Source organism: Caretta caretta, chromosome 10 (genome assembly GCF_965140235.1).
Source record: "Caretta caretta isolate rCarCar2 chromosome 10, rCarCar1.hap1, whole genome shotgun sequence".
NCBI classification, from domain to species: Eukaryota; Metazoa; Chordata; order Testudines; family Cheloniidae; genus Caretta; species Caretta caretta.
The window spans coordinates 10,434,387-10,462,206 of NC_134215.1; the positions used below are offsets into that span (position 1 = coordinate 10,434,387).

Consider the following 27,820-nt stretch of genomic DNA (forward strand, 5'->3'; position numbering starts at 1 on the left):
GTGACATTGCCAACTAACTACTTCCTTCCTTGGACCCTCATGTTATTATTTATCATGTTTATTGAGGTAGCGCCTAAGAGTCCATACAAGAATGGGGCTGCAGTTTGCTAGGCCCTGTGCAAACACAGAATAAGAGATAGTCCCTCCTGTAAGGAGCTTACAGTCTGAACAGATAAGGCAAAGATCAGCAATGAGGCATAGTGTGACAGAGGAGGCACAGTTTATAAAATATTTTTTTATATTTTCCCAATATTCTTTATCAGCTGGAATTTTCTGTAGACACATTTTATGCTTCAAATCCTAGTTTCCATTGGAAATAAGCACATAGGAGGTAGTTCTCCTTTATTTAAAAAACAGACAGACACCCAACACCTCAAACTGCAGGATTCTGTCTCTGACAGCTAACTGGTGCCAACTTTCATGCAAAGACTTTTTTTCTTGTATTCAGGAGATCCCTGCAGCAGCTGCCTTCAAATCACATCTGATGACTTGCCTGCTGCTTCAGGTGCCAGGATTTCCTCACTTGAGTACTTTTGGAGGACGTGAACCTGAGCAGTTTCTATAGCGATTGACTCAAGATTTGAACAAAATGCAAAAAAAAAAAAAAAAAAAAGCCTGTAATTTAAAGGGACACTGTCAACCTGGTAAAACCCAAACTATGGGCCTCCCTTAAAATTATCCTAATGCAATGGAAAATTATCTCAGAATTCTAAATACAAACCCAAACTACAGCGCTGCCAGGTAACCCTAGAGACAGAACCGAGGCAGCAGAGTCTAAAAGAATGAGTACAAGATGAGAAGTCAGGGTCTCAATTTCCCCATTTTTAAAATGGGAATTAGCATCCCTACCTACCTACCAGGGCTGGTGGGAGGATTATTAACATTAGTCCAGAGCTTTGAAGACAAAAGTGCTATTTAACTACTCAGTACTTTATTATTAGAGGCAGGAATGGATTAATATCTTGTAAACATCTTCATACAGATCACATTGTTTTTGTAAAAGTGACTGCTGGTTTGTGTGCTGGAAAGCCATCTTGAGAGGTCAGGGTAAAGGAAAGGTGAGAAGACATTTCACAGATTCTTGTCATTCAGTTAGCTACTACTATTGCTCTTGATGAAAAGCTAATTATGAGTTAACTCCTTGTAACCTGACAGATGGTATTCTCCAAAGAAAAGTGATAAAGCAAAACACAAGAACACATACAACTAAGAGCTTAGGTGGTCCTGGCATCACAAGGGAAAAACCAACTCTTCCCCTGCCATAGAGTAGGAGGCAACTCCCCAAATACTCATCTAAAAAGGATACAAAACAGAAAAATGGGACACAATTTAAATATAGTGCCATGAGATGCCGTGCATCTGACTCATGCAAATGTGCACCCTGGGGATCAGAAGAGTGTTACATTAGTTATACAGAATCTCACTGACCCTTCCAAATCCCACCAAGGGGTACCACGCGTCTCAGCTGACAGCAATGTAATATTTTCATTTGTTCACCTGTGAACTGGCTTGGATGTGCTTTCTAGTACTGAAAGCAAGAGGAGAATAAGCACATATTCATAGTTCTCCTTCTGTTCTATCTCCGCCTCTTCCTAACCGTTGTGTTTGGAAATTTAAATGTTGCCTCTCTTACCCAGAATAATTCCATTGGGTTCTTCTGGTGGTTGCCATACAATTCGTACTGATGTCAGTCTCACTTCAGGGAACACCAGCCTTACAGGAGGTCCTGGGGCTGAAAAGAGCAACCGAAATCTCAAAAGTGGATATTACGTACCAATGGAACTGCTAGTTCTGTGGCAGCTGCTTGTTTAAAAACTCCTCTGTCTACTCTATACAGACGTCAGGCCAAGCAGTATCTAACCAGAACTCCAGAGATGGCTGTGAGCTTATGATGCTGTACATGCACACACTGGTTATCTGGTGAGGAATTCTGTGAAAGGCTGCACCACAGAAGAGTAAATATAATACCACAACCACACACCCTAGAATGTTTTGCTGCTCCTATAAAAGTGTGTTATACAAGGAAGCTTTGACAAATGAGTTCTGACCTATGTGAGGATGATCTCATAACGGCATAGCTGGGAATCCCTGTGAGCCAATCAGATTACACACTTCATCTAAGTCACTACATAGCTGATTATATTCTAGGGTGCAAGACACTGAACTACCTTTACAGAGAGAGATAATGTGTCAGCTTAATCCCCTTCATGCCTGTTGAAACTGAATAATATCGTCTAACTGTGCGGGCAGCCCTAGCTTTGAACTCACCCCTGATTTTACATATGCATTTTGTACGCGTGTCTAGGCTCGAGAACCTCTGTGAGGTCAGAAGCCCATTAACACAGATGGCTGGCACCCAGGTTGTCCATCTCAGGTTCACAAGGTGAGTTTATGCGAATTCACAAATACGCAGGCTCTAAAATTCTCCTTAAGTACAAATCTCACCTACACTCTCATTGATGATACTTTTAATTAAATTGAACTGAAAGAAGACGCAACATGTTTATGTCAGGAGTTTGGAGATGGAAGAACAATTTGTGACATTTGCCAACATGTACTTTAGGAGGGAACAGGTATAATGAGCTTGTCTTTGACAAACAACCTTAACATTTCTCATTACATTCTGGTTTATGGAATTCAGTGAACGCACTATCTCCCTGTAGAGTTTTGCGACAATAATCTCCTCTCTACCTCGTCTCTTAGAAAAAGGCCAAGTTACCACACAGCTAGTGTGTTAGGAGAATGACTAAAGCAATGATTGGGGGTAATTGCGCTCTTCCTATGTGCAAGGCACATCCTTAGTGCTTTGTTGTGGACTGCAGAAAATATTGTACTAAATCAGAAATCTGAACATGTTCTCAGTCCAATGTAATTACTTAAATAAAGTTTCTTATGGAAATCTACAGTTATTTAATTTCTGTTGGGAGCTTTAGATCCAAAAGTATTTGGGTTTTTTATTTTTATTTATTTTTATTAGGATGAATACAAAAAAAGAGTTTTCAACTGACACATTCTTTATACTTGCTTATACTCTACTGAAAATGCAGAGAAAATGGTCACCTTTAAGTGTTTGACATCTGTAAAGCTGAAAAATATTTTTACTGCTAATGTAAACTGCAGTGAAAATACACCAGGAATACTCTCATCACGCGGACAAGTTTAAACAGAAACAGGGGGTGGCTCTAGTCCTTTCAGCACATCAAACTGCACAGAGGAATCTTTGAGCTCATAAGAAGCATTGTGGCCGGGCTTGGGGGTGGGGGGGGGGAGGGGGAGGATTACAAAGGGAAGCTTATATGGTCACTTTTCGAAGATCAGTCTCTTATTGACCAGAACAAGAAGGTGAATGATTGACAGACCTGTGGGTTGGGTTTAAACAGCAGGCTGCAACTTTATTAATTTTACCTTGTGGAGGGGCACTTCATTGCCTGCCCCACTCTCACATATGAGGCATTTAATTAATTTGTTTCAGTGAGGGTTCCAGGACTTTTACCACAAACCAAAAAATAACTTGAGGTACATCCTTCCTGGTCTACTCAGGGACTCAGTTCAGTTGTGAAACCTCTTTCCCCTGGTTCTCCGCGTAAGGAGGCTGAAGTGACAGAGGCCACAAAGGCATGAGTGGGGAACCTCAGTCCTCAAAGACTTCAAAGTTCTTCTACTGCATGACAGCAAGGTCCAGCTGCACAATCCTGGAGGTCTTGTTGACCTCTGGAAGCTGGCTCTTCTCGCCTTTACTCCCGGGCACCAGCTGCAAGTTATGACGAGTCAGCAATCATAACAGTGTTATAAGTAGGGCTCCGTGTCTGTCATGGAGGTTGCGGAAGTCATGGATTCCGTGACTTTCTGTGACCTCCATGACTTCTGCAGCAGTCAGCATGCCTGAGCCAGGGCTGCCCATGCAGCTGGCTCAAATAGGCAAGGTGGGGAGGGAAATGCAGCACGCATTCAACTGTTCCCATCCCCCCTTACCCAGCCAATGGCTAAGGAGAGAACTGAAGGGGGGAAACCCCCTCGCTGCTGTGCATGCATTTGGACTTCTCTCATTCCCTGATGCCCAGTCAAAGTACCTTTCCCAGTAAAGGCAGCACAGGGTATTCTTTTGCAGAACATTGGTATAGATCCTCTTACTGGAATGCCAAACTCCATATCTCCTTCAGGCCCAGTCAGGGCTAAATTTGTTTACTGTGTCCTATTATAGCTTTTCTTTTTTTAGTGCTAAGATTGTAGTTCTGTAGAAGTTCATAATTGGGCTGTCAAACTTCACTCCAACCTGGAACTAACTGTATGAGGTTTGAATGAGTGAGAAATAGAGTTTTTTGCTTTTGTCAATTATGAGGGGAAATGTTTTCAGTTTTTGGGCCCAGAACCTCGGCTTGCCCCCAACATTGTGCTAATTGACACTAGCCAAGGATCAGATTCTTTATGTTAAAATTGTAAGCAAATCTAGGCTATATTTTTAAAGCTTGCATAATGAAAACAGCTTTGATTTTAAAAAGAAATGCTAGAATGTATGGGAAGAACACTTGAGCGACCCATAAACTCACCATCATCCTTGGTTCTCTCTATGACTGGAGGGAAGTTAGGGACCCCATCTCCAATACGTGTGAACGCCAGCACCTGAATCTCATAAAGCACATATTTCCGCAAGCTGGCCAGTAGGACAGACTGGGTGTGGTTACCTCTCACTATTTGGGTCTTTGGTTCAGAGTCCAAATCTTTTGCTTTAAACAGAATCTGCAAGAATAAACACAACAGAAAAAGTACGGTTATCAATCATTATTCAAAAGGATTGCAAGAAAGATTGTATGTATTTTGAGTTCTTCCTGATCTTAAAATATAAAACAACAGATTCAACTGCACTCTTTTGCACAGAGTAAACAGGTAATCCCATAGACATGAGCACTGGCTGTATATAACACAGAGGGTAAGCCATGAACTGCTGTACATGTGAAGGGAAATCAGTGATACTGCATGCTTGAGCCTGAGAGATTATGACTTTAGAAGACAGAGGGCATTGTTAGAAACAATGCAACCCTGCTGGATACTTTGCCCTGATCTCTGGTGACTGAACTGCAATGATCTGGGATGATGAGGTGAGTATGGGCAAGCCTGTTCCAGGATCTTGACAGATATCCCTTTCTATGGTCTCCACTTTGAGCTGCAGGTGTAAATTCCAGTTCAAGGAGACATAGCATGCTTTAAACAGAAAGTAGACATGCGATGTGAGCAGCAGGAGAAGCTAGCTGCCCTGAGTACATACCCATCTGAGTTTGTATGAAGTTGGGGTACCTAGCCTGCTCCTGCTATTCACATCACTGTGGCAACACTATTTTTAGCATGCTAGCTTGATCAGAGCTAGTGTAGTTTATATCTCCAGCTCCAAGTGTAGACATACCCTAAACCAATCAGATCACTCCTCTGAAGAAAGAGCACATTTCCTGACCCTTCTCAAAAGATAAATGGGTAAATTAATATGCATCTGGTAGATAATAACTATCAAATGGAAAAACAGCGTAGCAAATGTATTAAAACACTTGACAGCATGAAATCTCAACTGTGTACCTTGTAGCCCAGGATAAGTCCATTCTGCTCTGGTTCAGGTACTGATGTCCATGTCAGTAGGATCTGGGTGGAGCTTACAGCTTCAGCTGACACATTCTCAGGGGGAGCAGAAGGAACTGCAATCATATGGAATCACAGACATTAGAGACAGGTCTTCCCTATTATGTCACCTAGTCCATCGCCCTGCCAGCTCAGGATTGTTCCCTACAGAGCATTTGCATCTGTCTTGTTTAGTCTAGTTTTCAGTGTCCGTTGCAAGACTTCTCCACAGCCTAAAACAGATGAATGTCCATTTTTCTCTGATATTCACCCTATATTTCCCCCTCTTAAATCTCACCCTATTTTTCCTAGCTCTATCCCTCCTTCTACGCTAATTCTTCCTGCAGATCATGACATTTGTGAACAAGCAAAGGTTCTAAACTAGGGACAGTCCATTCCTGGGTGCTCATGTGTTTTATTTTTATAAAATAATGATAAAGATGGAAATTGGGATTTAAACACTCAGCATTCTATATACTTTATAATAATGAGAATCAAGTTAACATTGAACTAATGTAAATATCTTTCTCAATATCTCTGTCACACGTTTTATTTCCCTGTGTTGTAAGCCAGAGATCCTTATATGCTGGAAATTTATCTGAAGGTGCAAATCTGTTCCAACAAGAAGTTTTACATCTGCCCTGCTTCCTATGCTATCTGAAAGGAAAGTACAGCATCTTGTCTAGAATTGGCAACAATTCCAGCCTCTGGATTGAGCCCAGACCTCCCGATTTACTGAGGACTGCTCCAACCTGCAAGCCTTTCAATTAGGGTGTAGTGTACAAAATGACAATGTTGTAGATCTATCACTGAGGAGCTCGGCTTGGATCAACAGGGTATAAAAGAAAGACATGTCTATTTCATTTAAATTATAAAATGTGATTATTGGGCCTTATGAAACTAGAAATATGACCGCAACTGAAATTACAGACTCCTCACTAACCTGAGAGCGGAGGGATTCTGCATCCTCTGACTATATTACCTCTCCAGGCATCACAGAAGAACCACACAACCACAAGTTTAACACCAGGCAGTTATGCAATTAAATTTGGAGGCTGCTTTTAAAGGTTCAATGAACAAGATTTTATTTCAGCTCTTTCATCTTTTTTTCTGTGCATTTCTAATGTCTGAAGGGCGTAATCCTTTTTTAAAGCATGATACACCTGTCAAGCTTCAGAGACCACTCATTTGCCAAGGAAGAGAATGTTACACAAGCACACGTGGAAAAGAAAGCTTGAATAAGGTTCTGAGTGCATCACCAAGGGAGCGCAGTGCCCCTGAAAAAGCTAGCACTCTCCTTGCAGTCCAAATGAAAGCAGAAGAAAAGCTGTTATGGAGGGCTCTCTCCTGAGGCTGTAAGCAGCAAGAACAGTATAATCAGTATGACACAAGAATTAATATATATTGGGGGGAAAATTCACCAACCCGCACCCCAGTGCACTGAAGGTTAACCGCATATACAGTCATTTCTGAAACAACTTTCCTGTTACCAATTACTTGGGACAAGAGAAACACAGCACCGTCACATGACAATGTAGCAGACTGAAATCAGATTTTTTCCCCCTCTCTATGCTGAAGTGTTTTTTATCTTCTTCTAGATTTATCCCCCACAAGGATATAATTATGTTAGAGGAAAACAGATTGCCAGGAGCCATGAATGTCTTTGGATCCCTGCCATAACTTTATCTGTAGATCTTCACAAAGAGCTACTCCCACATGAATTACTTTGGAGGGAGAGGGAAAGGAATCAGAGTAAGTGTAAAGGAAAGCAGCCCCTTTCTAGCCAGATTTATTCATATTTTATTTGCTTTGAATTTTCCTTTTTACAAGAGAAGATTTCTTTATTTTATGAAGAATCTTTTGCGTTTTGGTCAGCTGCCATAAGTTCTCCAGAGTTCACAGAAGGTTGAGGCTGAAGTTGTCCCCACAGTGTATGCATGCATCTTTAGGCTGTGTATATGATCACTTATTACTGCTAGGAGGAGTCTAAGTCTAACAATACAGGACATGGAGCTTTCTGAAGATTTGCTAGCCCAGACTCTTGATGGTCTCTCTCACCTCTCAGTAATGGACACGGCAAATATTTCCCCAAACTTTACCTTAGATTCGAATGTAAGCACAATACCTAAATGGCAGCTTTTTTTGTGTATCATGTGCTTACCAAATCTTTAGTTTGTGTCTGTTCTGGCACTCCACTGCAATTCTTTTTTTGATGGTCATGTTTCTATTCCAAGGGGGAACCAGATTCAAGATGATCATTAGACAGGGAACGTGAATGTGTGTGTTTGTGTATTGTGTTTAGTGATAAGGTGGTTGAATTTATGGTTGTTTTTCATCGGGTGCCACAACCAGAATACAATGTTGAAAAAAAGACATGAAAAGTTGAAGCTAAATGTTGAGACAATCTACTGTTCTCCATGAGGTAGTTAGAAGTAATGCCAACTGCACAGGGTACTTTGTGTGATCAGACATGGGAAACTACAGAGAATCTACTGGTATTTTCCACTGGATGTTCGCAGAAGCTCATGGTTTTGCAGTTACGTTCAGCATCACCATAGCCTCATTCTGTCCATTGTACCTGGAGTGCCTCATTGTGGTGGGACCATACATCCCTGTCTTGACTCGAACAGTCTCATACTGAAAATGCAACAACGATTCATAATTCATCTCTTTATGTATGTCAGTGACAATCCTTACAAACTATTGGTCTCTATTTTGGATTTGACCAGGAAAATTCAACTGTCTTAGAAGACGCCACATGTGGAGTGGTCCACTGGTTCCTTGTATTAGCTCATTTAAGTTAACTGAATCATTGTCACATTTTGAAAGTAAAAATAAAGCTGATAATTTGTACATCTTATGTTAGTTAGAGGTGAGGGTTCAGACCTATGGCTATGGTAAAAATAACAGTGTTGCACCATAAAACCCTCTTTGTCTATAAAGCGAGTTAGGCATTATAGGCCAGATCCTCAGCCGGTGTAAACTGATATAGCTCCATCAGCTACAATGGAGCAATGCTTCTTTACACCAACTGAGGATTTGGCCCTATTTCTGCCATAAACCAATGCTTTATCTCAGAATCTTAATTGCTTCCTGAGGATCAATGTCTGAAACACTAAGAACTTGATCCTCCCACAGATACGTGACTGTGCTTATATAGCAGCTGATTTTGTAAGATGAGTGGCTATGCACAGCCACGTCATCAGGGAGCATTATGAGCCCACAAATACTAGGGCAGTGGATTGGCACATTTGAGATGAATTATGTGAAAACATGAGGTTATGGATCAAGAAAGAAACATTCAAATCAAGGTTGTATGAACACTGTGAAGGTCTAGTTAGCATTTCTGTAGTTGAAATATGTAATCCTGAAAACCAATTCCCATCACAATGAGTGGAAACAGAGTTTGTAAATTGTCATTCTGTGATTATATTACACAGTGAAATTAACTGAATTATTTAAGTTCCCAGAGTATAAAAACATTTTGGATCAATAAAATCTGTCCTTTTTGAGGCCCAAATTCATCTCTCTCTCCTCTTCAACAACCTGTTTTTGTATCCAGGATGTGGATCTTCCTTTCACTTTGTTCATCCTTCCTGCTGTCTACTCTTAAGCCATCCCCCAACCAATCCCAGTATTGCTTCTCCATGCTCAGTCTGTTTGGTTGCCTCAAGCCTTCTTTATAATGAAATGCATTAAAAGACAGAGTAGCTGCAGTGACATGCAACTTATGGTTAGCACGTGTGCTCAGCTAACAGTGACATAATCACAAATCTTAGAAAAAACAGTCATTCAGATGCAATTTTTCTTTTTAATAAGGATTGTGGACTCATCCAGCTGCACTGACAATATAGGATACCAAGAATGAGGTTAGTGCCTGAACTCACTTCTCAGGCTGCCACCCTGGGCTGTCGGTTAGAGCTCTGCACTGGCAGTTGAGAAATACAGGCTCCGGTCTTGGCTCTGCCACTGCATGGCCTTGGATGAGTCAACTTTGGCCTGATTGTCAAGAGCGCTGAGCACCCACAATTCCAGTTAAAATCAGCCTAAGTCTCCCCATCTGTAATATAGGATATCAATTCTTACCCACCTTCTACCTACCTCACAGGAATGTTGGGAGAATTTTTGTAAGGCATTCTGAGCATATAGACCTCTGTATAAATGTTAAGTATTACTATTATGCTCACTCCCTGAAAGAAGTGGCTGATGGGACTTGCTTTGCCTTGAATCCTCCCTCTCCACGCCCCGGCTTTAGGGGTACCCTACTCACACTTTAGCCCAGCCATGCCATGAATACAAGGCCTGTCAGGTTAATTTCAGCTTTGATGAAGTTTTTGTTTTCAACACAGCAGGTTGCTCCACCAACATTTGTTTTCTTGTGCCACTTCATCTGAAAAGATGCAGCCTAATGTATGATTCTTAACTGTGCACCAAGATGCTTTATTCTCGCAACAGATACAGACGCCAAAGAAAATACATGGAAAACAAACAAACAAACAAACTAGTCCTTATGACCCAAACCAGTGTTCAGCATCATTTTGATTCCAGTTTTCTTTCTTTCTCCTCTAGAATTGCTTGCCAAATTAAATATTTTTTTAAAATTGGGAGAGAAAATGCTGAAATATACACATGGAACCTTTGATCTTTAATGGATGATCTGGACCACTATCATCCCTAGGTTTTATGAAATCACTTAATCTCAGTATCTGTTATTTTTCAGAGGAATTGTTTGAACAGCAATAGAGAAAAGAGGAAATGCAGTTATTTCCTTATAATGATACGGAGCTCTTCAAAACTATTTTATTTTGGGACATACTATCTCAAACTCCATTACAAACATGTCTTGTTTAAAATACCCCTAGCAATAACATTCCAGTTACTAGGAAAAACCCAACACTTTAAAAGGAAGGGGCTCAAAGAGTTTGTTTAACCTTTTACCTTCAGTTAGTTCAAAGGTTAGTTGTCTGAACCAGGAGACCAAATCATGCAAGGTGCTGAGCACCTGTTGCTTCCATTGGTAGCTTTGGCACATTGTCTTTATTTACATACAAGCAGATGTGCATATGCACACACAGCATGTACAGTATTAAGTTTCAAGCACTCAAGTTTAAATGATGTTGAAGAAAAATAACAAACATGAGCATTGCTTAAATACAGGTCACATGCAAGAGTAATTCACTTTTATTATTGAGTATTTTATCCAAGTAGGATCACTCCATCTAATTATTCACCTGCAATATAAAATCAATTTACGTCATAGGCATGCAGGCTGGGTCAGAGAAAGAAGCTTTGTCTGAAGTTCCTAGCTAACAGCTTTGCAAGATCTAGCTTCTGCTGTTGCTACAGTTACCAGTTATTTATTACTGCCTTGATATTATAGAGACTGCTTTCTTCTGGCAACTGGAAGTCTCTAAACTAGTTTAATATCTGCATACTCAGATCAGGTGGACAGAACAATTTCTATGCTCTTGTTAGCTTGCGCATAAGTGGGTTACATTTATGCAGATCTACGGGCACAATTTTGGAAGGTGGCACTGATAGCTCAGATCATTAGTTTCCTCTTTGGTTACTATCTACTTCGTTTAAAATCTTCCCCAACAAGCTGCCTGGCTAGCAAATGTGTCTTTTTTACCACCAATGGATCAGTAGAGTGCACTTTTAGGTTTAGTAGATCTGCAAGAAAGAGAGGTTGAGGGAAAGGGCTGAAGATACTGAAATACACTGAGCCCATTCTTCATAGAAGCACATATACTCCTGTTACTTACCAGACTCTCGTGTGCAACTTCTCACGACCTCACTCCATGGTCCTGCTCCAATGGCATTGAAGGCCTGAATCTGCAGTTCATATTCTACCCACTCCTCTAGATCCTCAATAGTATATTCCCTCTCTAGCCGGTCACCGATAACCTTCATGAGCACTGGAGACGGCAGATCCACACGCCACAATTTTATCCTGTAGCCCACTGACTCTGGGTTGCCATTATATTGAGCATCAGGGAGAGGCTGGCCATTAATAATAAGAGGAGCACAAAATTATTGCACAGAATGGGTGGACTATGCTTTTCAAATCATATGTCATTGCCTTTTGTACTCATATACTGAACAAATACTCCAAGAAGGTGAGAGAATTGTGAGAGGTTGAGGGCTTATTATACATTTTGTTTACCTTTGTTGACCATTTATAATATTTTTTTATTTTGTATGTAATATTTTTAATTTTTTTCCATGCCACCCTACCTAAATATTTTATAGCAAATAACACCTCTCTCTGCCCCTCCCATACCTACATACACCCCTCACTCCATATATGTGGAGGTAATACCAGTATGGTAAATTGCAGAACCATGGGATAAATTGTGGAAACTAGTGATCAATTGCACAGCCATGTGATAAATTTATTATGCACCTCAGACTGTTTTACTGGCCCTCTGCCTATTAATCCATCTAACTAGGATTTATTCTAACATTCCAACTCCCTGAGCAGCATCAGACTCTTAAAAGAAAAATTAACCTGCCCCAGAAATGTCATCACCTGCTCCACCCGAGTGTGGATTTTCCCCCTTAAAATTATATCTGTATGAGATCAAGTATGAGCAAGATTCAACACTGCTTCAGTAACAGGTTTTGTTCTACATTAACATTTCATAGCTTTAAAGTATTCTATCCTGCGGCCCAGTAGGACTAGAAATGTAAACTTCATTCAGTTGGAAAGAAGTTCCCAAAGGGTCACAAAACTCATTGTTGGCCTTGAAGGGCAGCGATACCATTCTTTAAAATGCTGACATTATGCTGTGTAGAAAAGTTAAACTGGGTCATTTTCAGATGTGTTTGTGGCTCCCTCTGACCTCTGCACTGTTGGTCTCATGGTAAATAAGACATCTAGCTATACAGGTAGATGAACATAAAACAGTCCTAATGAAAGTTTTAACAAGCCCCTAAAATGCTCTTAAATGATCAGAGTACAGACCACAGATATGAAGGTTAATATGCTATTAAGGTGTGATTGCATAGGTTATGGAAGAGCATGTTACTCATATGTGAAGCCACAAGTGAGTTATGCAGCTCAATGACCAAATGAACTGTAATAGCTTTTCTATACATACTAATGTCCCATTTATAAGCCTGATGTCTCAGCCCTTCAAGGTCTAGACAAGTTCTCGGTGCCATTTGGAAGCTGGGATCTCGCCTTTCCAATGAAATACTGCTCCTATCTAGTCACATTTTGGAGTGGGGGAGGGGGAAGCTGCAGCAGAAGGAACTATTTTGGGGTCAGATTTATAATTTAGAAAGGTGACTATTTGAAGGGAGTTAGAATATTAGAGTAAATCCCAGTGAGATATTTTCATGGGCAACTGAGGCAGTCAAAGGTGCATGATTAATTTGCAAATGGCTCTGCAATTAATCACCTGGTTCCACAATTTATCACATAGCTCTGCAATCGATCACCTGGATACAGTTTCCACGTAAGTGATGTGTAGGTATATATGGAAATACTCTGCTCTCAGTTACACTAGCATAAAACCGGAGTAACTCTCTAAATATAAAGGGTGTTACTCTAGATATATATCAGTGTAACGCAGAAGCAGCATTTAACTTATTACAATTTTAGTTCTTTAACAGTTTATCATTACAACATACTTCTGGGTTTTTTCCTATGGACAGCCCATTTCATCTTCCCTTCACTATCACGTGATCAACCTTTTTTTTTTTAAATGATCTCAGATGGCCCCCCCTCCCAACCTCGCTAGCATCTCTTGGTATCAATATCTGCAAGATCACCATATTTTAGTGATCAGAACTCAGTGAAGAACTCTGAGGCAAGAAGCAGCAAATGAGCTCAAGTATTCATATTGCCTATATGTGCTGACTGAAGCTGAGGAAATGGAGAGCCTCTAAAGCTAAGGCACTCACATCTCTGGCCTTTTACTCAAGGCATATATTTGCCTTGTAAGCAAAGGAAGTGGGGAATTGAGCTGATTAATAAAGCACTTAGATAAATCTCAGATTTCAGACAATTTGGGAAAGGGAATATTTTTGCTGTTGCTCTTTGGGTCAAATGAATGAAAAAGTAATTCATGAACTTTGGACACATTCTCTGAGGAAACTGACACTTCAAATGTCAGCATCTCCCCCAGACTCTCCAATTTACATTTACTCACCATCCATCGGATCCACAAGCTAGTCTCACTGGCAGTGCGTACAGTAACACTTCCTGGTGCAACATCTGGTGGTGCCTGCAGTGTCTGGATGACACGAGATGGTTGGCTGAGTGGGCTTTGGCCGACAATATTCACCTGTCTCATCCGGAATCTAAAGCATAAAGAAAGCACAGTGCAAACATGTTCCAAAGCAAAGCTAACCTGAAAACTGAACAAATGCTATTTCTTGCCCGGAACTACACCAATATGAAAGAAAACCAGGCTGTCATCAATTTGAGACATAAATGCCATTGGTCATGAATACCCATTAAATTCATCGCCCTGTCCACTACTGCAACAATGGCAAGATCCTCAAAATTAGACTAATTTAGTGTCTATTAGAAACAGACGGGCAATATAAGGAGATTATGTTAGTTATACCAAATTTGAGGAGATTATGCCAGCATTAACTGATTTTCCATTGAGATGCCTCCATGTTACATTCAGAAAGGGCGTTACAAATATCGGTATCTGGATATCATAGTGTCCTTGCAAATATCAGAAATGCATCAGTTACATTTCCCTTCAATCGTCAATTCAATGAGGGCTGATATATCTCTGTGGACTGCCTTGTCTCCTTTCCTGCACAAGAATGATTAAGTTATTTAATATGGATACACAGCTTAAAAGCCATCCTGTTTGCTCCAAATGATCTCTTCTACAGCAGGAGTCCTTATAGAGGCATGAAAACCTTTTACAACTTCATAAGGACTCACAAAAAAGTTAAGACTTGCTGTAGGCATCAGATACCCACAGGTGACAAACACAGGAGGGTCTTGCAGTTCCAATTATTTGAGGCTAGTATGTAGCTGCTCAATTTGTTTATACTGAACTGTGGAAATCTGGCTCTAATGATTGGACTTGGATAAGGGCTGAGCTAGACTACGAAGCACCATTTATCTATCTGCTTTGATCATTTTAGGAAGTGCATTAAAAGCAATACATCAAACAAACATCGTCCCTAATTTCACACTCAAACACTGGCAAAGAGTGTACAAAAGAAGCTCAATTGACAAAGACTGTCTAACTGATAATTAGGGCCCATGATTTATCCCTTCAGCATGCTGTAACTAGAGCTGGCAGGATGACCACTCTGTTTTTCAGCAATTTTTGAGGTTTTGAAATTTGCAATTTTTTTCATGAAAACAGAATTGTGTTGAAATGTCAGAGAGAGATAGAGAGCAAGCGAGCGAGCATGTAGGTAGCCTGGTAGTAGGGCACTGGCCAAGGATGTGGGAGACCCAGATTTGAATCCCTACTCTGTCTTATTCAAAACAGAGTTTTTCATCCAGACCACTCTGCTTCAGGCAGGGCTGGGACTTAAATCTGAGTTTCCACATCCAGGCCAGTACCCTAACCACCAGGCTAAGGAGTACAAGAGGGTCCCCCCCACCCAGCTCTAGCACTAACATTCTGGCTCTCCTGACAGCACAGTACCATTGATAACCTCAAGGATCTGGTGACAGCTGGGAAATTCATCTCTTTCAATGATCCTATGAACAGAGCTGAGTGAATATTTACTTTGCAGGCAATCTGGGGGAAAAATGGTTTGGGGCCAAACTGAAAATGATGGTTTTTGAAATTTTTCGGCAAATTGAAAAGATTGAGTTGAACCTCCATGAAACATTTTGGCAATGTTGAAATGTCTTAGACCTGAACATTTCTGTTTCCTTTCCTTTTATCAAAATTCCTGAAAAGTGAAAGGAGGACTAGATTCACAGAGGAGGAGGTGGTGGTATGCTGCATCCCTTATTAACTTTAGCCTTCAGCTGGGATGGGGGAGACCTGGGCTCAGTTTCCCCTCTACCTAACATAGGAACAGGAACGTAATGTGGATCTCCCCCATTACCAGAGAGGGGTCTAGCCACTGGGCTAGGGGATATTCTGGTATGAGGCTCTCTCAGTCTCTCCTTTTGAAGCTGCCCTTTTTATATAAACAACTAAAGAGTCACTGGAGCAGGGATTTGAACTTGTGCCTCCCACATCCTACATGAGTGCCTTAACTACCAGGCCATGGAATCCTTCCCATTCTCTTTCTTTGGCCCAGTGACTATCCATTGTCGTCATGAAAGACTACAAAGACATCCTGATAATACACTTTTTTCTAAAATTGCCTTGTTAGAAATCTCCCACATCTGGAAATAGCTTTTAGAAATTCTTGGCAGGTCCGTATGTATCAGATAAAACTGATTGACAATAAACTCTACCGGGAGGAAGAGTCCAATATGCTCTGGTGGTTTTTACTAAAATCAAGAAAATTAGTGCACAGGCACTGAACTAATTACAAATGATAAGATCTTCACCTTGTTTGTATCTTATTGCTTTGCAATTCACATTATTATGTGATCCAGGTAACAGGCCTTTCAGTGGTGTGAAAGTGAACAGTGTCTATAGCAAACTGCTTTGCCCTAGCTGCCAGAAGTCCCTGATTACTAAGTCTTTTATTAGTACACTATTTAATGTAGGCATTTTCCATTAGGATTGGGCATCCCCATTCTCAGACCTTGTCTATGCTAGAAAACCGCATCAGTTTAATTACATTGGATGCACTAAAATCGGTTTAAACTTTACATATATTGATTTATCATAATTTGATGAATTCCTGTAAGCAAAGTTTTAAACCAGTTTAAATTACCAAACTAAGATAAATCAATAGAAGCATCTTTAACCTGATGTAAGTGTGTAGGTAGGAGATTGTGACAGTTTAACTAGACTGATTTGTAATCAATCAGCTTTAGTTAAACTGGTGCATCCTTTCTGTATAGACAAGGCCTCAGACTCATGATCTAAGAAGTTACTCAGTAGCCCCATTTAGTTGGTTTATTCCCCTTTGCATCACGATTAGTTATTTTAGTATGCGTACGTCAAAATTTAAATGCGCTAAACAGGTTGTAACTGTTATGGGGTGTGAACTTTTGCCTTTCATTCATATTGCAAACTACAGTCAGCTGCTTATGAATGGAAAAGCTCCTCCATGCTACAGTTTTCTAGGTTGTTAATACTGCATTTAATTACCAGCTGTCCTCACCTGTAATGAGTGTATGGAATGAGGTTTGGTATCTCCAGCATCTGGGCATCAGGTTCATTCTCCACCTCATATAGACTCACCCACTCCTCCTCCTCTCCTAGAACACCAACCTATAGTTGAGAAGTGGAGGAACAAATGTTAACCAGACAACACAATGTCCACACTGGCAAAGTTTAATTGCTGCAGTGGAAGGATGGATACCTTTAAATCAAGAGTTTCAGAGTAGCAGCTGTGTTAGTCTGTATCCGCAAAAAGAAAAGGAGTACTTGTGGCACCCTAGAGACTAACAAATTTATTTGAGCATAAGCTTTCGTCCTTTTCTTTTTAAATCAAGAGTAAATAGCTAACGTTTATTTTATGTGCTGTGGCATTCAGCAATGGTAAATATGAAACAGTGGCACTTCCAGCATTCCTTATCACTGCTGGGATTTCACTTTTGATTCACTGGTGAGACGTATTGCAAAGACACATCCTAACAACCCAGAGTAAAGAGGGCTAAAGCGATGTGTGATTCGTGTGCATGTTAGTATCTAGAAGGCAAAAGCGTTCGCTAGTGTTATAACAAAAATGAAGAGTTGGCTTCATCAGAATAAGTTCAGTAACTGATGCAGATTAACTAGGTCCGAGTGGAGGCAAAGCAAGGGCCCCTCAGTAATGAAGTCAGAGAACAAAAGAAGACGAAGAACAAAGGAGCTTTGTGCTGTGCTGAGACCACGCTCCTCTATACGCAGCGCTCTGTATTAATTAACCACTGTCTGTGGCCAAGAGCCAGCTCAGCACAGCCCCTCAGCTAGTGTTCATGGGAATTTAAAGTATTTCGTTCCACATGCCATCTCCAGGGAAAAACTGAAGTAGGAACAATCAGGACTTAAAAGAGAGACACCAGTGGATAAGAGGGGAGCCAGGGTCTGGCACTAGGTCTCAGAAGCTGGCAGCAACAGTACGCTGAAGACTGGGTCAGGCCTAATAGAACGACAGCAAGAATCTTGGGAGGGAGCTGGAAAAGAGAGTGAGGAGGATTAGTTATTAGCTTGGTGATTCAGGAGTGCCTCAGAGAGGTGCAGCAGAGAGCCCTCTAATATAATCTTACACCCGCTATCATCATACAGGAATTCTGCATTCCGCTTACCCTTCTGTGACTCTTTAAATGAGGGAAATGAGTATTCTTGTTGTTTACTCTTTATGGCAACAGATTCTGGATAGCTACTGTGTACTCGTATACATTGTCTATCAAGATACTTACATGGCCCCATCACTGTAGTGTGTAGCACTGCTAACTATTTAAAATAGAAATAAATCTCTACCTCATTCTCTCTTTCTTCCTATAGGAGAAGTATCTTGATTAATGTATAAGTTTCTTGTTTGTTTGGGTATGAGTTGGTGTGTTGTGTGTCTATGAGCTTGTGAATGGAGAAATTGAGGGAAAGTTAAACTGAAGAAATTAGTTTAGCACTTGATTCAGAAAGTGTTTGGTTTTGTGATCATTCTGGTGGACAACAGCTTTCAAGGAGAGTCATGGTTGTGGAGGGAGAGGAGGTCTCTCAGATACCTAGGGCCAGTCCCAAGGAGATCATTGGTAACTTCACAGAAAAGAACTAGAAACTTCTTACAGAAAAAATAAAGTCTGGGAAATTTTGAACGCTCTGTGCAAAGATCCCAATTCTTTATATTACAGAGATTTTTTGCACAGTACCAGGGCACAGAAGCATAGAGAAGGCATCACAAATCATATCTCCACTCTGAAATTGAACAGCCCCAGACTGAGCCCAAGGAATAAATATCTGATAAAAAGAAAAGTTTTCTTTAACAACTCCAAATGGGGAGGGTGGTGAATTTTTAAGACAGAAGCAGAGAATACTTTCTAAAATGAGTTTTTGATTAATTTTGTCAGAAACCTTTGGAAAATGGTTATTTTTGAAAGGCTCCTGGCTCTTAATGGTATCACCTCAAAGTGCCGCAGTAAGTATGCGGTAACAATCCACAATGTTTCAAAGACAGCAAAATTTCTTTTTCTGTCTCCTGCAGTGATTTAGAGTCTTCTTTTTAAAACTTAAGAACAATAATAGCCCTTTTGGAATATTTATTGCACAGCAAAACACACCACAGGTTCCAATCCATATGCAGCAGCAGGCAGGTCATTAATACACATTAAGGACCACATGGCTCAACCACTAAGGCCCATGAGACTTTGTAAACAATTGACACTGAATCAAGCTTGAGAGGTGTCCAATTCCCTGCCTGTATTGCAGGTATGCATTTACCAGCTGCCTGTGAAGCTGGAGACATTAAGGATCTTTCACTGATTGGATAACAGTGAAGGTTCTGTGTGTTTAAGATCTTGGCGAGACTCAGAAAGGATGTCCCAAGTGAGACCCCATATCAGAACAAAGCTTTCTGTATCAGATAAGGATGATTGGTGCAGTCTCTGAGAAAAGGCAGATCCAGGACCAGTCTGGCACATTGGAAGTTTCCTCACTCTAAAGCCAGCTGGGTAACAGGTGGCATATTACCTGCTTCAGGGCCTTGGAGGCTATGGGCAGAATGGCTTTACAGACAGTAATTATTAACCTTGCTTAGACCTGTACACTGGTGAAAGATAAAAACAGGGAGGGGGATGAAAAGAGGAGGAGTAGAAGCAAACAACTGCAGGAGATGCTCAGGTCTCTCAGCAGAACTTTGAAGAAAAATGGAATACAGACTCAGAGAACTCCTTTTGTGGAAACCCGGCAACATCCCACCCATCTTCCAGTATTCTGGTACCACCAGCAGGGCAACTTCCACATACAGGGCCTCATCCTACCTCCACTGAAGTCAACAGTAGGACTCTGAGTGCACTTCCCCTGTATAAGAGCCGAATGAAGACAACTGGAGGGTGCTGTGGATGACCGGACAGACATAAATACTGTTATAGGCCACTGTTAATTAGGTAAAAAATTATGAATTTAGCAGTATTGTTAGGAATCACGCTTACAGCAGAATGTGTAAAGGTGGATTTTTGTGTTTAAGTATTTTGATGTCTCTAACAGCGTCCTAGGTTCCACATACAGAGATGCAGAACTTTTTTGGTTACTCATCCTGATACATGGTTCTAGGACCTACCCTGCACAAAGTTGCAGTTATTTTTGCTAAATCACTCTGATGTCAGTTCAGAAGTGTCCTATCAGCTTCAAACAAAGGAGTATAAAAGGAGCTTCCTCAGGTAGAGAGAACTAAGGGCAGGGACAGAGGGGTCCTTCAGGGAAAACAATTCTTTAGGAACAGGAGGAAGTTTAGGTTAAGGCTTATATTTTGTTGTTGTTGTTTCAGATAACAATAAAAGCAACTCTAGGAAAGGATTAAGTCTAGAAAAGACCCACACAGATACATGCATGTACTGCGTTAGGAGCAGGACTGGAATGCCGCCTGCTTATAAAGCCCCTTGCAGACCTTTCGGTTGCTATCTGAATGTAAACACTTCAATTCAGGGGACTATCTTGTAGTTTGCCTCTGAACACAATGGGTCTGCAATCCTGACTGGGTCTTGCGTGTGCTACAGCATTACAAATATAATAATGCCCATCAACTCATTCCTTTTAAGACACTAAACATCAGCCATCACATAATGATAAACCATCCGTTCCTTTGCCAAGGGAATTATCACTGAGAGGGTAATGAATTGGGAGTGCTTTGTCGCAGGTGAGCCTTGAGTGGGCCTGACTGTTATAAAAAGCCAGTCAGCTGAGCTGCAAACAGCGGAGGAGGCTAACAGAAGGAGTTTGCCTGGGAGTTCGCCTGGGGAGAGCCCACTGAGGCTTTCATCTTGCAGGCTTCTCTGAGTAATTACTACAGCACCTGAGGATGCTCTTAGAAGGAAGGTAATATGGATGGTGAGCATTCAGCTGTTGTTACCTGCACAGGATGTACCATGTTTGTCTTTCTTCCACAGGACAGAAGCGACTTTGTCTGTATAAAGTGCAACCTGGTTTCCATAATGGAAGAGAAGGTTCAAGGTCTGGAGAAACAAGCATTGACCCTGCGTTGCATAAGAGAAATTGAAGATTTCCTGGACAGACATCAGGATATGCTTCTACGGACACAACATTCCGAAGATTCAGAGCAGGCTGCGCAGTGGGGACAGAAGGACGTGAAGAAATTTGGCAGCATGTGACTTCCAGAAGAAGAAAGGGGAGTGTCCATGTACCAGCAATGCAGATACAGGTAAGCAACTGTTTTCATGTTCTCTCCACAAGTACTAATGCGGCATGTGGACTAGATGATACATCTGAGGGAAGGGAGCAGAAGGAGACTCCGCCGATTGGAAGGCATGATAGTCCTAGGGATAGGGGTTCCACGACCACCGCTCCCAAGAGAAGGAGGTGGGTGGTGGTGTTGGGGACTTGCTCCTCAGGAGGATGGAGTCATCTATCTGCCGCCCTGACCGGGAAAACCAAGAAGTCTTCTGCTTGCCAGGAGCTAGGATTCATGATGTGACAGAGAGACTGCCGAGACTCATCAAGCACTAGGATCGCTACCCCTTCCTACTTCTCCACGTGGGCACCAATGATACTGCCAAGAATGACCTTGAGCGGATCACTGCAGACTACGTGGCTCTGGGAAGAAGGATAAAGGAGTTTGAGGCGCAAGCATTGTTCTCGTCCATCCTCCCTGTGGAAGGAAAAGGCCAGGGTAGAGACGGACGAATTGTGGAAGTCAACGAATGGCTACGCAGGTGGTGTCGGAGAGAAGGCTTTGGATTCTTTGACCATGGGATGGTGTTCCAAGAAGGAGGAGTGCTAGGCAGAGATGGGCTCCACCTAACGAATAGAGGGAAGAGCATCTTCACAAGCAGGCTGGCTAACGTAGTGAGGAGGGCTTTAAACTAGGTTCACCGGGGGAAGGAGACCAAAGCCCTGAGGTAAGTGGGGAAGTGGGATACCGGGAGGAAGCACAAGCAGGAGAGCGCAAGAGGGGAGGGCTCCTGCCTTATACTGAGAAAGCGAGACAATCAGCGAGTTATCTTAAATGCCTATGCACAAATGCAAGAAGCCTGGGAAACAAGGAGGGAGAACTGGAAGTCCTGGCACAGTCAAGGAATTATAATGTGATTGGAATAACAGAGACTTGGTGGGATAACTCACATGATTGGAGTACTGTCATGGATGGATATAAACTGTTCAGGAAGGACAGGCAGGGCAGAAAAGGTGGGGGAGTTGCATTGTATGTCAGAGAGCACTATGACTGCTCAGAGCTCTGGTATGAAACTGCAGAAAAACCTGAGAGTCTCTGGGTTAAGTTTAGAAGTGTGAGCAACAAGGGTGATGTCATGGTGGGAGTCTGCTATAGAGCACCAGACCAAGGGGATGAGGTGGACAAGGCTTTCTTCCGGCAACTAATGGAAGTTACTAGATTGCAGGCCCTGGTTCTCATGGGAGACTTCAATCACCCTGATATCTGCTGGGAGAGCAATACAGTGCTACACAGACAATCCAAGAAGTTTTTGGAAAGTGTAGGGGACAATTTCCTGGTGCAAGTGCTGGAGGAACCAACTAGGGGCAGAGCTCTTCTTGACCTGCTGCTCACAAACAGAGAAGAATTCGTAGGGGAAGCAAAAGTGGATGGGAACCAGGGAGGCAGTGACCATGAGATGGTCGAGTTCAGGATCCTGACACAAGGAAGAAAGGAGAGCAGCAGAATACGGACCCTGGACTTTAGAAAAGCAGACTTTGACTCCCTCAGGGAACTGATGGGCAGGATCCCCTGGGAGAATAACATGAGAGGGAAAGGAGTCCAGGAGAGCTGTCTGTATTTTAAAGAATCCTTATTGAGGTTACAGGAACAAACCATCCCGATGTGTAGAAAGAATAGTAAATATGGTAGGCGACCAGCTTGGCCTAAGAGTTAAATCCTTGCTGATCTTAAACACAAAAAAGAAGCTTACAAGAAGTGGAAGATTGGACAAATGACAAGGAAGAGTATAAAAATATTGCTCAGGCATGCAGGAGTGAAATCAGGAAGGCCAAATCACACTTGGAGTTACAGCTAGCAAGAGATGTTAAGAGTATGTTAGCAACAAGAAGAAAATCAAGGGAAGTGCGGGCCCCTTACTGAATGAGGGAGGCAACCTAGTGACAGAGGATGTGGAAAAAGCTAATGTACTCAATGCTTTTTTTGCCTCTGTCTTCATGAACAAGGTCAGCTCCCAGACTACTGCACTGGGCAGCACAGCATGGGAAGGAGGTGACCAGCCCTATGTGGAGAAAGAAGTGGTTCCGGAATATTTAGAAAGCTGGACGAGCACAAGTCCATGGGGCCAGACGCACAGCATCCGAGAGTGCTAAAGATGTTGGCGGATGTGATTGCAGAGCCATTGGCCATTATCTTTGAAAACTCATGGCAATCGGGGGAGGTCCCAGACAACTGGAAAAAGGCTAATGTAGTGCCCATCTTTAAAAAAGGGAAGGAGGAGGATCCTGGGAACTACAGGCCAGTCAGCCTCACCTCAGTCCCTGGAAAAATCATGGAGCAGGCCCTCAAGGAATCAATTCTGAAGCACTTAGAGGAGAGGAAAGTGATCAGGAATAGTCAGCATGGATTCACCAAGGGCAGGTCATACCTGACTAATCTAATTGCCTTCTAGGATGAGATAACTGGCTCTGTGGATGAGGGGAAAGCAGTGGACATGTTATTCCTTGACTTTAGCAAAGCTTTTGATACGGTCTCCCACAGTATTCTTGCCAGCAAGTTAAAGAAGTATGCTCTGCATGAATGGACTATAAGGTGGATAGAAAGCTGGCTAGATCGTCGTGCTCAACAGGTAGTGATCAGTGGCTCCATGTCTAGTTGGCAGCCGGTATCAAGCTGAGTGCCCCAGGGGTCGGTCTTGAGGCCGCTTTTGTTCAATATCTTCATTAATGATCTGGAGGATGGCGGGGACTGCACCCTCAGCAAGTTTGCAGATGACACTAAACTGGGAGGAGTGGTAGATACGCTGGAGGGTAGGGATAGGATACAGAGGGCCCTAGACAAATTAGAGGATTGGGCCAAAAGAAACCTGATGAGGTTCAACAAGGACAAGTGCAGAGTCCTGCACTTAGTAAGGAAGAATCCAATGCACCGCTACAGACTAGGGATCGAATGGCTAGGCAGCAGTTCTGCAGAAAAGGACCTAGGGGTTACAGTGGATGAGAAGCTGGATATGAGTCAACAGTGTACCCTTGTTGCCAAGAAGGCTAATGGCATTTTGGGATGTATAAGTAGGGGCATTGCCAGCAGATTGAGGGATGTGATCATTCCCCTCTATTTGACATTGGCGAGGCCTCATCTGGAGTACTGTGTCCAGTTTTGGGCCCCACACTACAAGAAGGATGTGGAAAAATTGGAAAGCATCCAGCGGAGGGCAATAAAAATGATTAGGGGACTGGAACACATGACTTATGAGGAGAGGCTGAGGGAACTGGGATTGTTTAGTTGCAGAAGAGAATAATGAGGGGGGATTTGATAACTGCTTTCAGCTACCTGAAAGGGGGTTCCAAAGAGGATGGATCTAGACTGTTCTTAGTGGTAGCAGATGACAGAACAAGGAGTAATGGTCTCAAGTTGCAGTGGGGGAGGTTTAGGTTGGATATTAGGAAAAACTTTTTCACTAGGAGGTTGGTGAAGCACTGGAATGCGTTACCTAGGGAGGTGGTGGAATCTCCTTCCTTTGAGGTTTTTAAGGTCAGGCTCGACAAAGCCCTGGCTGGGACGATTTAGTTGGGCATTGGTCCTGCTTTGAGCAGGGGTTTGGACTAGGTGACCAACTCTGATATTCTATGGTTCTATGCTTTTAGAAATCAGACAATATAGAACAGTACCAGATTTATAATTCCAACGAATTATCAGTAAATATTGGAGTGAAAAATCAGAGGTGTTCGCCTCTTCACTTTTACAAGAAATGCTAATTCAAAGAGTGGATATGGTTCCAAACCTGAGAATGGTTATCAAGTACCAACTGCTGTAAATGGAACATGTTTCCATGGGGATATCTACACTGAAATTAAAAACCCACGGCTGGCCTGTACCAGCTGAATTGTGCTTGTGGGGCTCAGGCTAAGGGGCTGTTTAATTGCTGTGTAGACATTCAGGCTCGGACCCTGCGAGGTAGGAGAGTCCCAGAGCTCAGGCTACAGCCCTAGTCCAAACGCAATTAAACAGCCCCTTAGCCAGAGCCTGAGTCAGCAAGCACAGGCCAGCTGTGGGTGTCTGTCTGTAGTGTAGACATACTTTATATGTTATAGAGGCAACTTGTGTTCTGCTATAGTTCAGGGTATGTCAGGGTTTTCATTGTAGAGGTTTATAAACAGGCATTTGAAGTCACTTTGGGAGGAAATTTGGTACAGAGGTTGTCAGCCCAGATGCAATATTTTCCTTACAAAAGAATACTTAAAATTGATTCAGCCATTTTTGATTTAAAGATTGGAAAAAGTATAAAACTGTCAGAGTTCCAGACACTTTATTTACCAAGCTCTAAAGTGAAAATAGAGAAGAAGTACCTTATACAGTGGATGAATCCGAATAGCTCCATTAACATTGAGGCTTTGATTTAACCCGTGAAATAAGAGTAATTCTCAGTTACTCACTGAGGTTATGGCTCCATATTGTGGTAGCACTTAAACATTTTCCTGGGTTGAAAATCTGTTTTCCAGTTCTGACAATATTCTCCATTATATGCACAGGAAATCTCTCTCAAACCAGCAGAAATACTTTGCGTGTGCTTTCTGTCGCTCAGCACATATGGTACGTACTCCCACAGTTCTGAGACCCTGTGGGTCGCCTCGTAGAGCTTCCTATTGCTTAAGCGTGGCATAGCTGGTGCTCCCTGCCTCAGTTTCCTTCCTTGAGGTGGGTCTCCTCAGCCTTCCACACATTGGTCAGTTAGGAGATGTAGTCTGGCCCTCCAGCCAAGTCACAAACAAACTTAACTGCTTCTGGGGTAAGAAAAGGCCCAAACAAAAAGGTTCTTCCTCCCTTGTGGGCTTTTCTTCAGCTTGACCTGCGAGCCCCTGTTCCTGGCACCTCTGGGCTCCCTTTCTACCCTTCCCCTGCTCCAGTATAGAACATTCAGCCTCCTGGGCTACTTCACCTGAAGTAGTGTTCTCAGCCCCTGTTGAGCATCCTTCCCTGTCCATGATAGAGCACTAGCCCCCAGGCTGGTTCCTTTGGAGTACCCAACTTCCTGCAGATCCTGACTCAGGTCTTCGGTAGGAGCCCAATTTGCTCCCTGTGATTCCTGCCCAAACTGAGCTATTTCAGCTCTTTTATGAGGACCAGCTGTTCATTAGCCTATCACCTGACCCCCTTAGTCCCATCCCCTCAGCTTGGGAAGGAACTAATTATTTATGACTGGGGGAGGCAGGCTGGCCCCATCTCCCCTTAAAGGGGACAGTTACACCATGACATCCTGCAATACCTAATCCCAGTGGGACCTCATGCTTTGCCACAAGTCTTCTACTCACTTTGTGACAGCATTATTGATACCCACAGTGAATCAAACTTGGCAGCTGTTAATGTAATAATAATCTACTGAATTTTTGATGGGATGGGCAAAACACCCAGCAAGACACTCTCGCTGTGGTGTCATTTACACATGACTCCTGCCAGAGTCCCAAGAAATCCAGCAAGAGAGAATCAGTATGAAACTAGACTGCAGCATGGAGAGAATACAAACGTGAAACAGTGAGGAACAACAGACAGGATCTAAAACGTATTTTTGGTGGGGAACTGCCCCTCCAAAATCAGTAGCATATATGCCCTTTATATTAGGCACTGAATATATCTTGGAGTACATAGTGGTGTGTGGCAATACGAAGGATTTATTGACATGAGTTTGCAATGACCACATTACTCATCAGTGGCAAAGCCACAAGTCAATTATTCCGAACAGATGTCAATAAAGCCTTCATGTCCACACCACACCCTTCTCTACTTTGCCAATGCTGGTTGTTTCACAGAAAACCAATTTTAAAAATGTTTTTAAATGGTCTTCTGACTATTTTTTGTACTTCTGGTTTGGAAATCCAGTTTGCTTCAGTACTATGGGTTTAACTGTACAAAATGAAAGAGGAAAACTACTGCTAATAAATTTTAATAGACCTCTTAAGAAATATGCCATGTCGATTTACTATAAATCAGAGTGATGAGATTTTAATGTTTGATATCGCAATCCCAGCCAAAGTTAGAATTAAAGGTCCTGGTTCTCCTTTCACTTTCCTCAGTGCAAATCAGGAGTAACTCCATTGACCTCAGTGGAGATACACCAGTGGACAAGAGGAGGGAATCAGCATATTACTTGCAGCTGGGATTCCAAGCTCCCCAATGTTATGAAACAAGTGTTTTTAGCTCAAAGAGTTCATGCAGTATTAGACATTTAAAAAGGTCACTCATCCAAAAATTGAATATAATATGTCCTGCACCTGCTCCTATCTGACTCAGCCTCCTACCATATATTGGAAGAAAGAAGGAAAATGTTCTAGTGGCAGGGTGTTGTTATATATACAAACAACTAGGGCTGTCAAATTATTAAAAAAATAATCACAATTAATCGTGAGATAAAAAATAGTTGCAATTAATCACAGTTTTAATCACACTATTAAACAATAATAGAATACCAATTTAAATTTATTGTAATTTTTTGGATGTTTCCCACATTTCCAAATATATTGATTTAAATTACAACACAGAATGGAAAGTGTGCGGTGCTCACTTTATATTATTATAGTTGATTACAAATATTTGCACTGTAAAAAGATAAGCAAAAGAAATAGTATTTTTCAGTTCACCTCCTACAAGTACTGTAGTGCAATCTCTTTATTGTGAAAGTACAACTTACCAATGTAGATTTTTTTTTAATATAACTGCACTTAAAAAAAATAATGTAAAAATTTAGAGCCTATAAGTTTAAGCATGATGGGGCATATGAATGTTTAGCATATCTGGCATGTAAATAACTTGCAACGCCGGCTACAACAGTGCC

At 41.9% G+C, this 27,820-nt stretch overlaps 1 protein-coding gene across 3 annotated transcripts in view; it reads right to left on the reverse strand.

Annotated features, from left to right (window-relative positions):
- SDK1 (sidekick cell adhesion molecule 1) overlaps positions 1-27,820 on the reverse strand; it is a 647,669-nt gene that overhangs the window by 94,001 nt on the left and 525,848 nt on the right. For all 3 annotated transcript variants that reach the window (XM_075117600.1, XM_048867100.2, XM_075117601.1), the window contains exons 23-28: positions 16,831-16,940; positions 13,764-13,914; positions 11,370-11,607; positions 5,566-5,681; positions 4,548-4,737; positions 1,634-1,732 (exon numbers count right to left, since the gene is read on the reverse strand). In XM_075117600.1, the coding sequence (XP_074973701.1) occupies positions 1,634-1,732; positions 4,548-4,737; positions 5,566-5,681; positions 11,370-11,607; positions 13,764-13,914; positions 16,831-16,940 (904 nt within the window). The remainder of the gene's footprint in view (positions 1-1,633; positions 1,733-4,547; positions 4,738-5,565; positions 5,682-11,369; positions 11,608-13,763; positions 13,915-16,830; positions 16,941-27,820) is intronic.